This window comes from Myxocyprinus asiaticus, chromosome 25 (assembly GCF_019703515.2).
Source record: "Myxocyprinus asiaticus isolate MX2 ecotype Aquarium Trade chromosome 25, UBuf_Myxa_2, whole genome shotgun sequence".
Classification (NCBI taxonomy): domain Eukaryota; kingdom Metazoa; phylum Chordata; class Actinopteri; order Cypriniformes; family Catostomidae; genus Myxocyprinus; species Myxocyprinus asiaticus.
Genome location: NC_059368.1, coordinates 38798299 through 38816324, shown reverse-complemented (window position 1 = coordinate 38816324; position 18026 = coordinate 38798299). Strand labels below are relative to the sequence as shown.

At 42.5% G+C, this 18026-nt stretch overlaps 1 protein-coding gene across 1 annotated transcript in view; it reads left to right on the top strand.

Annotated features, from left to right (window-relative positions):
• The window catches only part of LOC127415771 (neurexin-3b-like), a 558207-nt gene that overhangs the window by 253905 nt on the left and 286276 nt on the right, over positions 1–18026 (top strand). Inside the window, exons 12-16 of the mRNA XM_051654668.1 lie at positions 1148–1529; positions 7451–7641; positions 8987–9160; positions 11455–11481; positions 17257–17376. Coding sequence (XP_051510628.1) covers positions 1148–1529; positions 7451–7641; positions 8987–9160; positions 11455–11481; positions 17257–17376 — 894 coding nt within the window. The remainder of the gene's footprint in view (positions 1–1147; positions 1530–7450; positions 7642–8986; positions 9161–11454; positions 11482–17256; positions 17377–18026) is intronic.

Sequence of the window (18026 nt, the reverse complement as noted above, 5' to 3'; positions counted from 1 at the left end):
ATACAGACTGGCCAAACTGCTTTTTTTTTATTTATTTTTTATTGAGTTACACACTAGTTATTGCCTTTGGCTGATTGGTGATGTAATCAAAAATGTAATCATGTAAACCATAATAGTGTAACTATAATCTGACTACACACATTATAAAATGTAATGTGTATAATTACAAGTACTCGTTTTTTTTTCTAATCTGATTATGTAATCTAGATTACATGTTATCTATTATTACTCAGCACTATAAGAAGCTTAAAAAATAATTATACAGGACATGTTAAATATGCATACTAATGTTAGTCCTTAAACAACACATTTTAAGATTATGAAACACAGACTTTCTTCTAGCCACCTGACTAAAATGTAAACATATAAACCATATTTACACAGCAAGTAGATGTGGAAAATACTCTATATTTTAAAATGAACTTTTAAATTAACTATGCACCAAAGTCACCCCAAAGAGTTTTTAACTGCATGAAAACAGTAGTAGTTTAAACTGTATCTTTCATCCATAAATGTGTGCGTGGTTGTTTTCTGTGTATTCATGAGCTAACCGTCATTTTGGCTGCTCTAAAAGCAGCTCTCACATTAATAATGAAAGAATCATCTCAGATATTTTGTAATTTTGTGACCATATCAGACCAGAAAAAAAACAAAAAACATGAACATTTGTAACTTCTGAATGAAAGATTTTCACAATAATGTACCGGTTGGTACTTGCCGTACGGAGATGAATCGTGGATAAAATATATATGAATGTCCATTTAAGTCAAGTATGGCAGTATTTGTATATTTAAATGTTTAATAATTAAATAAATAAAATATTTGTATTTAAAAAAATTAATTTAAAAAAAATTATGTTGTGTCAGTTGTGATAAATCACCATTTCTCATATTTACCTTAGATACTGTGGTTGTTGTTCACAAGAATACAATGAAGGATTGGCTTCAGTTACTCTGCAAGCTCATAAAGACATTATTCAATCTGCTCCTGCAAGATGTAAAACTGACAGTCACACCTGTTAGTAAATACGGTTGTCAATCCCACACACTGACTGTATGAATGGAACCTGTGTAAATAAAGAAGCATTATTAGCACTCAAGACAAAACTGACAAGCATATTCTGCTGCTATGTATCTGAATTTATCAGGTCAGATGAATGGTGACCACACTCGTTTGGAGTTCAGTAACGTTGAGACTGGTATCCTGACTGAACGGCGCTTTGCCTCATCAGCTCCATCCAACTTCATTGGTCACCTTCAGGGCCTGAAGTTCAACGGCCTGCTTTACATCGACATGTGCAAGAACGGTGATATTGAATTCTGTGAGCTCAACGCTCACTTCGGCATGCGCTCCATCGTGGCCGATCCAGTCACCTTCAAGACCAAAGGAAGCTACCTGGGTCTGGCTACACTTCAGGCATACAGCACCATGCACCTGTTCTTCCAGTTCAAAACCACCTCCGGAGATGGCTTCATACTCTTTAACAGTGGAGATGGGAATGATTTTATTGCAGTGGAGCTTGTCAAAGGGTGAGTGGAAGAATCAAAGTAAATGGAGTTTCAAAGGATTCCGGGTTTTACCAAGTGAGGTTCAATCATTGAGGTTGATACTGTAGGTAATATTAAAGGTACAGTACCAAACTCTTATGACATTCTTTCATCTGTGGAACACAAGTTTGGCAGAATATTAACCTATTCTAGGTTATTCACTTTTATTCCATCATTTTTTTCTATACAATAAAAGTAAGCGGTGACTGAAGCTGTGGAGAAAAACACACAATACCAAAACAAAAACTAGAACATAGGTGACAGTAACTTGACAAGAATGTCAGGATCATGATGTTCAAAGACAACATGAAATCAAAATGTATCCTTAATCAATGTTCCTGGTCTTAGTGTGAATGATTCATTGGTGCATGTTATTTCAGTGAGCTATCAGTGTGGCTTCAAGTGTAAATTGTCATATGTTACCCATATTTAAAGGTTGAAAACAAAATGGGGGTCACATGGTATGAAGCTAGTTTTCTTGAATTTGTACTTCAGACTTTTGATTTGTGGGACAAGAAAAACTAGCTTCATGCCGTATGACCCTCATTTGGTCATTTTTTATAAAATATGTAACTTATAATATCCTTATAGATTCTGGTTCAAAATGTCCTGGTTACTTTCATAACCTCCATTCTCTGATGGAGGGAACGAGACGTTGTGTCGATGTAATGACACTAGGGGTCACTCTTGGGAGCCCCAAACACCTCTGCTTTTTGAAAAAAGGCCAATGAGAATTGGCAAGTGGAATTTGCATGCAACTCCCCCAGACATACGGGTATAAAAGGAGCTGGTATGCAATCACTCATTCAGGTTTTGTGCTGAGGAGCCGAGACAAGGTCCCGGCCATTTCAGCGGGTAGTTCAGTGTTGTGGCAAGAGGGACACAACGTCTCATTCCCTCCATCAGGGAACGGAGGTTATGAAAGTAACCAGGACGTTCCCTATCTGTCACTCACTCGACGTTGTGTCGATGTAGTGACACTAGGGGTCCCTATACAAAATGCCACAACTAGCTGAACTGTGTTACGTGGACTGGTGGTGTGAGACGGGCTGACCACTGTGTGCCTCATAGCCAGCGCACCAGGTCGTCACGTAACCTCCCCCAACACTCTTATGAGCGTCGAACGGTCCTTCGGGAACAAGTCGACTGCCCAAAAAATAGGGACAGGCTAGCCCAGCCATGGCCTCTTTTCCTCTTTTTTTCTCCCCAAAAGGAGTGGAATTTGTTAACTGACTGGGGGCCATAAATGTCTACGTTGGGGGGTGTCACTCCCAAGGGGAAGACACCGCGGGTGGGTATTTTGAGTGGAAATACGTCACATGGTCTTACCGAGTCTTCTCGGAAGTATGTCATGTGGATAAGTCCCATGGTAGGTCCTACCCGAGGGGGGAGGAGTTTCTACAAACATGGTGACCGGGGGCAGAGGGGCCTCTGCCCAAGGAAGATGCAGTTTACCAACAGTGAAACGATTTAGCGGAAGATATCACATGGGGTCACCTACGGGGAACCACCACATGTGGAGCACCTACCTCAGTACAGGGCCTAGTTAGCACACTTACTGGGCCAGCAGCGAGTTTCTATGCAAACTCATCTGCCACAGGGCTAAGGAGGAAAGTCATCCAGGGTTCACAACTTGTAAACACGACTGGGAGTCAAAAACGCACGTCTTCATGGGAGGGCAGCTGACCAGCTGTCCCAGAACTTACCTGTTCTTACCTGACAACACACAGGATGAAACCGGCTCAACCTGGAGATTATAGAACCTTGCAAATGTGTTGGGTATTGCCCAGCCCGCTGCTCTGCAGTTGTCTGCCAAAGAGGTGCCACTGGTCAGGGCCCAGGAGGCCGCTACACTCCTAGTAGAGTGGGCTCATAGCCCCATGGGGGGCAGCACGTCCTGGGCGTGATACGCCATCACGATGGCGTCAACGACCCAGTGGGCGATCCTCTGTTTGGAGACAGTGCTTTCTTTCTGCTGTCCACCAAAGCAGACAAAGAGCTGCTCGAAGCTTCTAAAGCTCTGCGTGCGATCCAAATAGCTGCATAAAGCACGCACCAGACACAGCAATGCCAAATTTCATCCTCCCCCCCTCTGCTTCCCCCTGGGCAGCGCTTGCAGGTTCACCACCTGATCCCTAAATGGGGTTGTGGGAACCTTGGACACATAGCCCGGTCGGTGTCTCAGGATCACATGAGAGTAACCCGGACCGAACTCCAGGCACGATTCGCTGACAGAGAAGGCCTGCAGGTCCCCTACCCTCTTGATTGAAGTGGGCACAGTCAGGAGTGCAGTCTTCAGAGAGAGTGCCTTTAGCTCAACTGACTCCAGAGGCTCAAAAGGAGCACCCCGTAGACTCCGAAGGACTACAGAGAGGTCCAAGGACGGCATGAGGCATGGTCTGGAGGGATTCAACCTCCTAGCACCTCTCAGGAACCTGATGATCAAGTCATGCTTCCCCAAATACTTGCTATCCACTGCCTTGTGATGTGCCAAAATGGTGGCTACATACACCTGCAAGGTGGAGGGGGACAGCCACACCTCCAGCCTCTCCTGCAGGAAGGAAAGCACCGATCTGACTGCGCATCTCTGGGGGTCTTCACGTCAGGAAGAACACCACTTAGCAAACAGATGCCACTTCAAGGTATACAGGCCTAAGTGATCGTGTCTACCACCGGAAGGGTCTGTGTCGAGGTAAGAACGAGACGTGAAAATACGCGTCCTTCAGGTCTACCGCCGCAAGCCAATCTTGATGCCGGACGCTTGCTAGAATGCGTTTTTGCATCAGCATCATGAACGGAGTCTGTGTAAAGCCCGGTTCAGTACTCGCAGGTCCAGGATTGGTCGCAACCCACCGCCTTTCTGCGGTACGATGAAGTAAGAGCTGTAGAACCCTTTCTTCATCTCGGCTGGAGAGACCCTTGCACAGAAGGGTAGCGATCTCCGCACGCAAGGTAGTGGTGTTCTCGCCCTTCACCGAGGTGAAGCGGACACCGCTGAACCTGGGCGGGTGCGTGGCGAACTGGATCACGTAGCCGAGTCGGACGGTCCGGACCAGCCATCGCGACAGGTTGGAAAGCGCGAGCCATGCACCCAAACTCCGGGCGAGGGGGACCAAGGGAATGATCACGTCGGACGTACCAGCGGGTGGCACCTCGAGGCGGGGCGGAGCTCGAGGTGCCACATCGAGGGCACTCGAACCCTGTGGCCGTGCTGAGACCAGGGACATCGAAGCACTTACCTGGCTCCTGCCGCCCACCATAAGACTGGCCGAGGAGGGGGGAGGATGAATCTCATCCCCGTAGTCCACTGGAACCAATCCCGTTTTGGTGTGTTTGTGCCACAGTTGGGCGCACAGGGGCAGGGGGTCTGCCGTTGGAGTGCCATACCTGCCAAAATGGGATGGTAGAAGGTGGTCATGATGAGGGCCGTGCGCACCGGATATGTGACCTAGGAGATGAGGGAACCATTCTTTTGTCAGGCTTTTGGGTGCCGCAGCCTCCTGGGCATGCGGCGACAAAAGATTCTCCTCCCGGCCCTCCACTGGGGGATGAAGTGGTCTGTCGACCAGCCCCAGAGAAGTGGGTCTCCTCGCCCCTGGGTCACCTGTCTCGGGGGCACTTTGAAGCCTTCCTTGGGTTCTTAGTGGCCGGCCATGAGATGGGTGGCGTCTGTGGAGGGCTACACGCTGGAGCCGGGCCACGGGGGTGGGCTGTGGCAGAGGCGTTGTTGTTGCTGCAGGAGGATGCCCTTGGCGACAGGGTGTTGGGTCTTAAGCTGCTCCGGGGCAGGATATGTTTTAAGGCCTCCTTCTGCTTCTTCACCGCTGAGTACTGCTGGGCAAAGTCCTCGACGGCGTCGCCAAATAGGCCAACCTGGGAAATGGGGGCGTCAAGGAACCGTGCCTTGTCCACCTCTCCCATCTCGACCAAGTTGAGCCAAAGGTGGCGCTCCTGGACCACCAGGGTGGACATCGCCTGCCCGAGAGACTGTGCTGTGACCTTTATCACCTGGAGAGCGAGGTCAGTCACCGAGCACAGTTCCTGCATCAATCTTGGGTCAGAACTACCCTCGTGCAGTTCTTTTAGCACCTTGGCTTGGTGTACTTGCAGGAGAGCCATGGCATTCAGGGCGGAGGTGGCTTGTCCAGCAGCACCGCAGGCCACAGTCGTCAGGGAAGACGTAAACCTACAGGCCCAGGACGGGAGCTTCGGGCGCCCGTGCCAGGTGGCGGCGCTCTGCGGACACAAGTGCACTGCGAGCGCCTTATCCACCTGGGGGATCACCGAATACCCCCTGGCCGCTCCGCCATCGAGTGCAGTGAGAGTGGGGGAGCTGAAAGACCAGGACTGGGCAGTAAAAGGTGCCTCCCATGATCTTGTCAGCTCCTCATGCACTTTCGGGAAGAAAGGAACGGGGACGGGGCATGGACGTGGGAGGCGCCCCGTGCCCAGGAACCGATCGTTGAGCCGCAAGGGTTCAGGGAAAGTGGAGGGTTTCACTCTAGCCCAATGCTCGCGGCCGCCCAGGAAAGCATGTCCGTCATTTCCGTGTCGGCATGAGACTGGGCGACTGTACCCGAAGGAAGCCGAGCCAAAGCCTCTGCGTCAGACTGGATGTGCCCGCTCTCCGATGCTGTGCTCGATAACTCATCGTCTTCCGGAGCTCCGAATGAGAAGTCGAACTCGCGCTGAGATGAGCCGCTGGTCTCATGCGAGAGCCCGATCGGGGCAAGCGAGCATGCTGGGGAATGGGAGATCCATGGGGGGATACCTGGCGGAGGTGGTCCCATTGACGACCCCAAATTGCCCCCAGTGCTAACCGATGCAGCCTCAAACCCATAGGTAGAAGGACCGAGGCGGGGAGGCCCTGGGGTGGCTTACTTTCTTACGAAAGCAAGCCGCGACCACAACGTTACCATGGTCGTGTTCTCACAATTAGGACATGACTCATCCACAATGTCTCCATGTGGGCAGTACCCAGACATGTAAGACAGTGATCGTGCCATCAGAAGCGGAGAGATATTGACCGTAACCAGGAATAACACACAAACTGAAAGGCATCTTTAAAAAGATGTTCCGTGTGTGCCACTCTTTTAGAAAGAAAATATACTCTTTTAGTTGTTTCTGCCGAAGTGCCCAGGGGCGTTCTCTGCACTCCACAGGTGCAGAGGGGAAGAAGCCGCTGAAATGCACCGTAGAATCCAGCAGATGAGGTGAATGAACTTCACAGAATGAATTCAGCTTCGAAGTGAAAATCTGAATGAGTGGTTGCATACCAGCTCCTTTTATACCCGTATGTCCGGGGGAGTGGCATGCAAATTCCACTCGCCAATTCTCATTGGCCTTTTTTCAAAAAAGCAGAGGTGTTTGGGGATCCCAAGAGTGACCCCTAGTGTCACTACATCGACACAATGTCGAGTGAGTGACAGATAGGGAACTGGTTTTAGTAAGAGACCTACCTACTTTTATATATAAAAATAAATAAAACAATGACACCTTTCTAATGTTATTTTGCTCCAAAATCATAAGCAAAAATGTTCATTTTGACCATTTTTCTTAGAAATATATCACATTATGGATGTAAAATGGGTTGTAAACAGCAATTCTTGTGGATTTTAAACCAAATTAGTGGAGCAAGCTGTTACATTTTAGAAAATCTCTTAATTTATGAAAGCATGGTTTGCCTTGTCCATCCAAATAGATGGATCCACTTGGCCCATCCTTTTCTAAAGCATAAATCCATTGCTCTTTTGAACAAGTGTCCACTATAAAGGCCTCTCATTGTGGATCAGAGGTTGTAGTGTCCACTTCAGTGTGTACTTGTATGGATTGTCCTTCAGTGAAGTGCACTTGGATGGATTTGGGACATGGACACAACCAAGCTCTGTGTTTTTGTTCGTCAGGTATGTCCACTATGTGTTTGACCTGGGAAACGGACCGAGTCTTCTGAAGGGAAACAGTGACAGTCCACTCAATGACAACCAGTGGCACAATGTGGTGATCACTCGTGACTCCAGCAACACACACACGCTCAAGGTGGATGGAAAGTCTGTTAGCCAGGTGGTCAATGGAGCAAAAAATCTGGATCTGAAAGGTCAGACGCACGGAATCGATTGACCTTTTACTGACATTTTTGATTGTACATTTTACATTTTATAAAAACCGAATATATGCAAATAGGACTTTTTGTATACTAAGCACATTTGAGGATAAGTATTTACACTGTTTGAGTTTTGATCCAAAACTGAAAAATTATTAGAGGTGTTTGCTAAGTTAAGCATATTATTTTAGGGATTTGACCAAACCCCTAAAAGGAATAGTTGACCCAAAAATTTAAATCCTCATCATTTATTCACCCTCATGCCATCCCAGATGTGTATGACTTTATTTACTCTGCAGAGCACAAACAAAGGTTTTTAGATGAACATTTCAGCTCTGTAGGTCCTCACAATGCAAGTGAATGGTAACCAGAAAAAAAGGGACATAACGTCAGCATGCAATTAATCCATAAGACTCCAGTGGTTAAATCCATGTTTTTGAAGTGATATGATAGGTGTGGATGAGAAACAGATCAGAATTTAAGTCATTTTTAGTGAAAATCTACATTTTCACATTCAGCCACCTACTGGTTGGGGCTGTTCAAAGGTGGAGATTTTTAGTAAAAAAATAAAAACTAATTTTTTTTTTTTTTTTACCTAAATATTGATCTGTTTCCCACCCACACCTATAATATAACTTCTGAAGATATGGATTAAAACACTGGAGTCGTATGGATTACTTTTATGCTGCCTTTACGTGCTTTTCCGAGCTTCAAAGTTCTGGCCACCATTCACTTGCATTGAATGGTCCAAAGGGGCTAAGATATTCTTACACATCTGGGATGGCATGAGGGTGAGTAAATGATGAGAGATTTTTCATTTTTGGTTCAACTATTTCTTTAAGTATTAAAGTTCAGCGCATAACTCATCCTGCACCATCTGTGTTACACACATGAATGATACCTTAAATTGTGTAAATTGTTAAGGAGAGGTATGCAATTACTTTTTTAAGCTATCTGACTAATGCTTTTTACCTAGAGGACAATAAAACTAGTGAAAAAATCCCACCAGAGCCATATCTAGAGACCAGAATATCATAGACTCTGGTGTTGGACTGAAATCCTAATTCAAAATGCAGTTAAAGCTGAAGTGTGTAGTTTTTTCAATGCTAAAATTCTTTAGCATATCCCATCTTAATATAAAGAGTTAACTACTGTATCAGTAAACCATTTTAGGCTGATTTCAGCGGCGGGACTATCTGTTTGCAAGACCAAGGGGGAGTGTTCAGGAAATCTGTTTGAAAACAAACATTATTAATGCATTTATTTTCGGTGATGCTAGTGGCGTAGAAATGAAACGCTTCAGCTTTAACAGTTATGATATTATTGTGTCTCTTCGCAGGTGATCTGTTTGTGGCCGGTCTGGGGCCTAACATGTACCAGAACCTGCCAAAGCTGGTGGTTTCTCGTGAGGGTTTCCAGGGTTGCTTGGCTTCCATGGATCTCAACGGCCGTCTGCCTGACCTGATCAATGATGCTCTATTCCGCAGCGGGCAGATTGAACGTGGTTGTGAAGGTATACGACTCTTACCTCCCCCCAGGGGTGGACTGGGAAGAGAAAGCGGCCTGGGATTTTACATAGAAACTGGCCCAAAAGTAGTTGGGGGGGGGGGGGGTGTCGCTGTTCTTTTCTGCATATCGTGGCACCGTTTTGTGGCCCGTCCTGCATAAAGCACCAGCTCATTTCAGCTTAGTCCCGGTTCTCCTGATGGCCAGTCCACCCATGATCGGCCCCAAAGTGCGTCAGCCCACCAGGAAAATGCCTGGTATGCCAGATTACCAATCCAGCCCTGCCTCCCCCTCAACCTCAATATCAATGCTGCTTATTCTGGCTAAGAACCACCCATTTAGAAAGGAAGAGTCATCTGACTGACATGTAAAGCAACAAATCACAGTTTGTTTATTTTTACATGCCATTTAGGGACAAGCTTATCGGAAATAGGCAGTAGGTGTGTTCAACTTCATGCAGTTATTCACCTTCAGTTACTCCAGTGGTTTCCAAACATTTTCAGTCAAGCCCCACTTAACTAACCGAAACATTTTCATTGTTTAACAGTTGCATTTGTAATGCCACAATCACAAGAAAGACCATGGATAGCTCCTCATTACAGCAGTTAGTTAAGTAGTTAGTCTTTCTTAAATAATAAATTGTTTATTTGTTAAAAATAATAGCCTATCCAGAGATACAGTAGGATAGAGCAGAGCACGTCTCATGTGTGATTCTCGGTGGATCGCACAACACTCAAGCGAAGCAAGTCTTGAAGCACCCCGCTTTCATCCACATTCCAGATGAGAAGCATTGTTAGCACTTATAAAATGGCCAAAGCATGGTGAATTTGAATATAATATTATGTGCTTTGGTGGCCAAAATTTTGCTTCGGCGACTGCCGAAAAATTTTAAACACAGGAAAAACCTGTTCTCACAAATGCAGAGGATTTAACAGTGGATTTAATACTTTCAAAGAAAACAAACTGGCATCTCTCTTCACTGAGAGTCTCTGTCTTCTACAGACTCAACAGTCCAGCTGAAATATATAATTTAATTGCAAACTCAATTGGATTGGAAGCGTGCTTCTAAGGTTTACACATAATAATAATAATAATAATAATAATAATAATAATAATTATGTCCAATGGGCTTCTTCAATCCCACCGTTTCACTGCGCCTCCCACTTTGGGAACCATTGAGTTACACTAATACTCACAAATCTGTGTTTTTATAACAGAAAAGGTCTATTTTTATGTAATATTAATCTTATATATCATATAAACTGTTTTTTTTTTCATACTTTCTTCACAAATACGTGTTTTTATTACAATACACATTTATTATCATGAAATCTTAATTTTTTTAAATATTAAAAAATAATTACTCCTTTATTGGTATTAAAATATTATAGGCTTTTCTAGGACTTTCTTCTTGTACCAGATGCACTGTATCAAGCAGCACGTAACCTATTTAAATGAATATTGTTTTCAAAGATTGTTCCTGGAAGTTGTGTAAAGTCATATGTGTGAAGTTGCTGTCTGAGGCTGAGAATAATCAAACCCTGATGCCCTTCAGTCAGTTCAGATTGTCAAATTCAAACCTGATTTAACCTCTGCAATGAACCAAGAAGGAATGTAACGTCAAAATGAAAATAATTATGTGTTTTATTGCTCTACTACAGTGTTTTGGTAATATGCAGAGAGCCTCTGTATCCACTAGATGGTGCTGTGACCAAGTGCCTGTTAACAGCACTCCTTTTTAACTGTAACCAACCAAACATTATATTAGTTTTGTAATCAAGTATTTTTTTTTTTTTTTTTTTTTTTTTACAGATTAGACTTGAATATTTTTTTTATCAATGAAAAATATCCTGTCTCATACATCTATCCTTAAAGGTGAAGTGTGCCATTTTTTTGGATGGAAGAATTCTGTATTCATTCTAGCTTGATATGCAGAGTCAACTATTGTAGGTCGTTAATTTCTCCCAAAACCTGAAACACTGTGGCACTATCAAAACACTGTTTGTCTGCTGTTCTTGACCAACCCGATCAAAGCAACATTGTCTCAAACAATGGCGTGAGTTTGGAGTGGGACTATCTGTTTGTCCGCCAATGGAAGACAAGGGTGTATTTAGGAAACCTGCTTGTAAGCACACTTCACCTTTAAACATTTGTATTATCCTTGCCTTATTAAAATAATTACCAATGTTATTTTCTGTTTTTATCCAGCATACACAAATTTTTCCACTCCTTCAGCTGACCTTCCCTTCACTAACTGCCCTCTGTTTTATTGTCCCATTCTCTTTGTCTTTTCAAACAAAGTTGGTTTCACCAAAGCTGACCTGCAAGGTAGAGGGACTGACCTTTGCACTTCATACACACACACACGCACACATGCGCACACACACACACACACACACAAACACACACACACACACACACACACACACACACACACACACACACACACACCTGGCTGAAAGTTGCACAGAGCATTTACATTATCAGTCTTCCTAACAACGAATCATCAGCTGAAACAACTTTTGTTTTAGTCTATTAATACCAAGAGAATGACTGATGCTGACAGAGAACAAACATGGAAAGAATGACAGACATTAGATTTAACAGTAAGATAGACAGACAGACCAACAAATCAACAGATGGGCATACAGACAGACAGAAAAATCAACAGACAAACAGACAGATAGACAGACAGACAGAAAAATCAACAGAGACAGACAGACAGACAAACAACAGACAAACAGACAAATCAACAGACAGACAGACAGACAGACATACAGTACATACAACATATCAAAAGTTAGATAGACAGACAAACAATACAACAGACAGACAGACAAATCAACAGTTAGATAAAAAACAAGATATAGACAGGCAGACAAACAACCAAATCAACAGATAGATAAACAACAGAAAGACAGACAAACAGAACAGCAGATATACAAAAAAAAAAATCAACATACAGACAGACAAATTTACAAATCAACATATAGACAGACAGACCAACAAACAAATCAACAGACAAACAGACATACATACAAATCAACATTTAGATGGGAAAAAATCAACAGATCGATAGGCAGACAAACAAATCAACAGACAGAAAAAATACAGACAAATTGACAGATAGACAGACAAACAAATCAACAGGTAGACAGACAGACCAAATCAACAGATGGGCGTACAGACAGACAGACAGACAGACATACAGACAGAAAAATCAACAGACAGACAGACATACAGTACATACAACATATCAACAGTTAGATAGACAGACAACCAAATCAACAGCCGGCCATATCACAAGATAGACAGACAGACAAACAGACCAACAATACAACAGGCAGACAAATCTACAGTTAGATAAAAAAAACAAAACAAGATATAGACAGGCAGACAAACAAATCAACAGATAGATAAACAGACAGAAAGACAGACAGATAAATTGACAGATAGACAAAACAGCAGATATACAAACAAAAATCAACATATAGGTTGACAGACAAACAAATCATCAGGTAGACAGACAGACCAACAAACAAAAATCAACATATAGACAGACAGAAAAACAAATCAACAGGTAGACAGACAGACCAACAAACAAATCAACAGACATACAAATCAAAAGTTAGAAAGAGAGGCAAACAAAACAAACAAAAAAATCTACACATGTACATGCAAACAGACAGACAGATGAATTGACAGATAGACAGACAAATAAATCAACAGACAGAGACAGACAAACAAATCAACAGATATAGAAACAAAAATCAACATATAGACAGACAGACAAACAAATCAACAGGTAGACAGACAGACCAACAAACAAATCAACAGACAAACATACATACATTCAAATGAACAGTTAGGTAGACAGGCAGACAAACAAATCAACAGATAGAAAAACAGACAGACAGACGAACTGACAGAAAGACAGACAAATAAATCAACAGAGACAGACAAACAAATCAACAGAAATGCAAGCAAATCAACAGATAGACAAACAAATAAATTAATCAACAGACAGACAAACAAATCAATAGAGTAACAAAAAAAATATCAACATATAGATAGACAGTAAGGGTGTAACGGTTCGAATTTCTCATGGTTCGGTTTGTATCACGGTTTAAGGGTCACGGTTTCAGTACGGTTCGGTATTTTACTGCCAAATCCAAAGAATAATCTATTTGGTAAACACTTCAACAGGTTTGCCCTTAAATAACAATCATTGATTTACAACAGTAACCATAGTTTAACCATGGCATTTGTAGTAAAATAATAGTAACCACAATATAAACATGGTTACTGTCATGGTTACAATATATAGTAAAATCACGGTTACTATATAGAAACGTCAGTATTACAGTGATAAAATCATGGTTAATTGTATCAAAACAATGATTTCTGCTCAGAAAACCATGGTGACAGCAGTCATGGTTACTACAATATTACTACAGTAAAACCATGGTTAATTTTCATCATGGTCCTTAACTAAAAGAACATTTTTATCTAATTACTAAATCAACATTTTAACTTAATACCTGCACTAATACACTACATGTATCAACATAAAGTGCATTTCAAACTCATCTCAACATATATTCGGAAGGTATACATCACTAGTGAAGGAATAACCTTGCTATTAATATGCATATGAGAAGGGATGTTGTGATAATGCTGCTCGAGTATTTTAATAATACGTGGAAATCCCACATGAACACCACAAGCGCTTTAGTTATTGTTTCATGTCTGTCTGAATTAGCACTGAGTGCCTGCTTAAAAATGGAAGGGAGTGTGTGCAGTTTCGGCTGACCTGCGGCTCTTTCCCTTGGTGATGTCACCGTAAATGATTAATCATGTATCAGTGTATTACTATAATGGCAATTTAATGACATTAATCAAAGCACATTATTGACGCTCGCGATAGATTACAGCCGCGTGAGGAAACATGAAGAACTTGCGTGCGCATTTTAAATAAACCCTCATGCACATTATTGACATGTATTACCAGTACAAGGCACTTGAACCTAGTAATGTCTGCAAACAGTGCCTGTTTTGTAAACGTCTTTTGACCATCACTGTTGTTGTAATTGACTGCAAAAAGAAAATGTTCCCAGATAGGAGAAATGCAGGGGGTTTCTCTATCAGCGTCTCATTTTCTCCACTTAACATTTTCAACTACACACAACGTGTGCAGAACAGTGATGTCATCAAGTTGACCCATGTGAAACACAGGCAGAGCATATCCATCTACAGATCCATTCAGGTGCAGAGGTTGTAACTGTGCCTGTCTGTTTGACACTTTGTTTTCTTGACCAAAACTTGTGCTCCAGATGATTAAATTTGAGGTGAACCGACTGCGGTGCCAATGCTTCCCGAACCATGTGTGGCGAACCATACAGTTCGTTTTTTTACTAAGAACCATAACACCCCTAATAGACAGACACATCGAAAAATAGACAAACAGATAGATCAACAAATAAAAAGACAAACAGACAAAGACAGATCGACAGACAGACAAACAGACTGGCAGGCAGGCAGACAGACAGACAGATCAACAAATCGATAGATCGATGGAAACCTTTTGACTTTGGCTTCAACACTGAGGGTTTTCCATGAGTTGTTGCATTCTACGTACATTTTTAGAAATCACTTTAATCCAAAGCTGACCTCTGCAGCATCCCGAGCACACAGTGCAAATCCAAACTCTGTGAATATCTTCCTTAAAGAACAGTCCGTTTTAAATATTTTCAGTCAAGGCACCTCATAATCGAGGTGTCGCCTAGTGTCCCACTGCTTTGTTTGATTTCTGCAGCAACTGGCCACAATTCTCTCCCCCGCTGATGCTTTTTAATGGATGTTTGGGTTGTACTAATTTTCTCTGAGAGTATTCAAGAGTGAATCATTAGAGGTGGAATACAGTAAGAAAAAAGGAAGTATTCTTCCATTTCCTTCTCTGACTAAATAACAGCACTTTCAGCCAGTGTAGATTGAGACATTCACACTCAGGGCTTTGCTCTTGCCTTAAATGCATGTTTATCTTTCTGTTCTTTTGTTGGAGATCTGAACTGCTAACACTGACATGACAATGTGGTTTGAATGAATCTGGATCGAGTGTAAACAGAATCGTTTACATTCTTCATAAATATTTAGCATGTATCAGTTCATACAATACCATGCATTCACATGCATCTCACTCTGTTCTTTTTTTCTTGCAGTGTTGAGCATGGCTGTTTTTGTATCTTTGTATGCAAATGCTCTCATGTAGCACTGGGCCGTATGATAGACTTTACCCTGCGACGGTAAATGTGAAATGTGGTAACAATGAAACATACAAAGTTTCATGTCAATATGCCAAAGCATTGCAGAGATACAGTCTCATATCGATTTTGGCATCTTGCCATGAAATTCATTGTTGCATTCAATGCAGATTTTGTGCAAATCAGATGTATGGCCTAGATTTTTTATTACATTCAAAATGGCGGACAGGAAGTATGGTCGACCTTGGCAAATTGGGTATTATTGTACTAGGCATGACCCAAATATTCTAAAGTGAGCAGTCAAAGGATGATAGACCAAACTAATCAAACATTGTAAGCATTTTTACACATTTCCTTTTAACTTTTGACCACAGGATGGCGCTGGCCACAAACTTTATAGGTACCATCAGGGAAAGGTGCCGATGATGCATACCAAGTTTTGGAATGGTACTCTAATGCATTTGTAAAATACAGCATTTCACAACAAAATTCAAACTGGCCGACATCCAAAATGGCCGACATAGGAAGGTATCATAATTTGAGTATCATTAAACCCTGCATTCCAAATGGGATAAATCACCCTCCGAATGGCACTTTGAAGTGTGAACAATAATGACTGTCATGCTGTAAGGTAGCTTCAAATAGAATTTCCAATAAAAATTCCGAATTACCCTTATTTTTGAGCACCACACCTTTTAGCCCTCCAAAGCTCTCACAGTGGATGGTAAAATCTCTGAAGGGAATAGGGCATAGGGATGATCACTTCTGAACAGAATGCACCCAAAGTCTTTTTAGCAAGTCAGGTCACCCGGCAGTCATCTTTGGAAGGCTCCCGACAGCTATTTTCTATGTAAACAAGCGGCATGACAGTGCAGCTCCTATCTGCTTGAATGGGGAAAGACTGAAATCTCCAAAATGGTTGGTCAAGATTACGATCAAAGAGCATATGTCAAATCAGCAGTAAAATCGGTCAACAATGGTGTCATAATTTGCACTTCTTTACCTAAGATACCGCTTAAAAAATGAAATTTTCTCGGCTTTTATAGTAATATGCGTTCTCGGGTTGATTGACAGGCGATGTCTGTATCTAAAAGGAGATTAACTCTTTTACCTTTAGGGTGGGACTTACTTTCCACATCTGTTTTATCTCATTTTAATAGAAGTGACCCATCTCTGCTAACCCTTACAAAAATCGAGGGTTCATGGCAAATTTGCCGCAAACTTGCCACAAATTTGCCATTGTTGCCAAAGGTTTGCCGGAGGTTCACTGCTACCGGTGAAGTGCTGCAAACTTCTGGCAAACATTGTGCACCGAATCACAAGCTTATTTGCATGTGAAAATAACGAGCTGCAAATTTGCAGCAAGTTTGCGGCTAGTTTAGATTTTTTTGTAGGGAAATAGTCTCTGGTAGCATTCGACTCGTTACTCATTACTTAGTCTCATAATTTTAAGCCAAACTATTAAGAAGCTATTAGCAAAAATGATTTTTCTTTTACATATTTCTTGACCATGAGGTGGCGCTGTGCAGAAACTTTGCAGGTACCCTCAGGTCATGCTTGTAATGACATAAACCAAATTTTGTGTTGTAAAGCGTTGCGAAGATAGAATGATTTAAGTGTTGGTCATACTGCCCACCCCTACTATCTTTTTATTTATTTATTTATGTTGTTTGTTTGTTTGTTCGTCTGTTTGTTTGTTTGTCCGCCTGATTGTTAGTGTTGTGTGATATTCTGGGCAATGACCTTACATGCATGCCGGTCTTGCTATGCGCCTGTGATGGAGATGCCTGATAGAATCTGTCATCACGTTGACTCACGCTGTTCCACTCTCTCCCTGTACCAGGACCCAGCACCACCTGCCAGGAGGACTCGTGTGCTAACATGGGCGTGTGCATCCAGCAGTGGGAGAACTTCACCTGTGACTGCTCCATGACATCATACTCTGGCACACAGTGCAACGACCGTGAGTCCCGCTTATACTTCCTGTTGCTAATTGTGACGACATGTGGATTTCAGGATGTTGCTTCGTCATTAGGACTTCTGATTATGGTGGCTGTGTGTTCAACATTTTTGAATGATTGGTTGTGTATCTGGAGGTAGAAAGGCATCACGGCACGTCAAGTTCGATGTTGGCGTAACATACTAAGATGTCTATTTTCCTCTGACCAATTTTTGGAGGAAGCATACAGTAGATGTGTTCTTTGCTGCATATGATATTCCACAGGTGGCCAGTATTAATATGAACTACTGCAGCAGAACAAAAATCCTATTTTCGAGCCCTGCTGCAACAACACTGTATCAAAACTGGATCAATCAGTCAAAGCCCTCTGTATTTGGGGAGGTGTTAAAATAAGTCCTGCGATTGGCTGATAGAAATGTTGCTCCAGGAACAGCAAAGGATGTTGATTCAAAAACAATAAAAATGGTTTTGGGAGCATGAACGAAACTAGGATGACAGCGAAATGAGTGTGGCCCATCTATCCAGTGAGCAGTCACAGGTTAATAGGCTGTGCGCAGTTATAATGAGGTGTAGTAAATGTTAAAATGTCAAATTAGCCCAGCCGCCTCTGAAACATGGCATAGCGTATACAGAAATTCTTCACCTCTAACTCG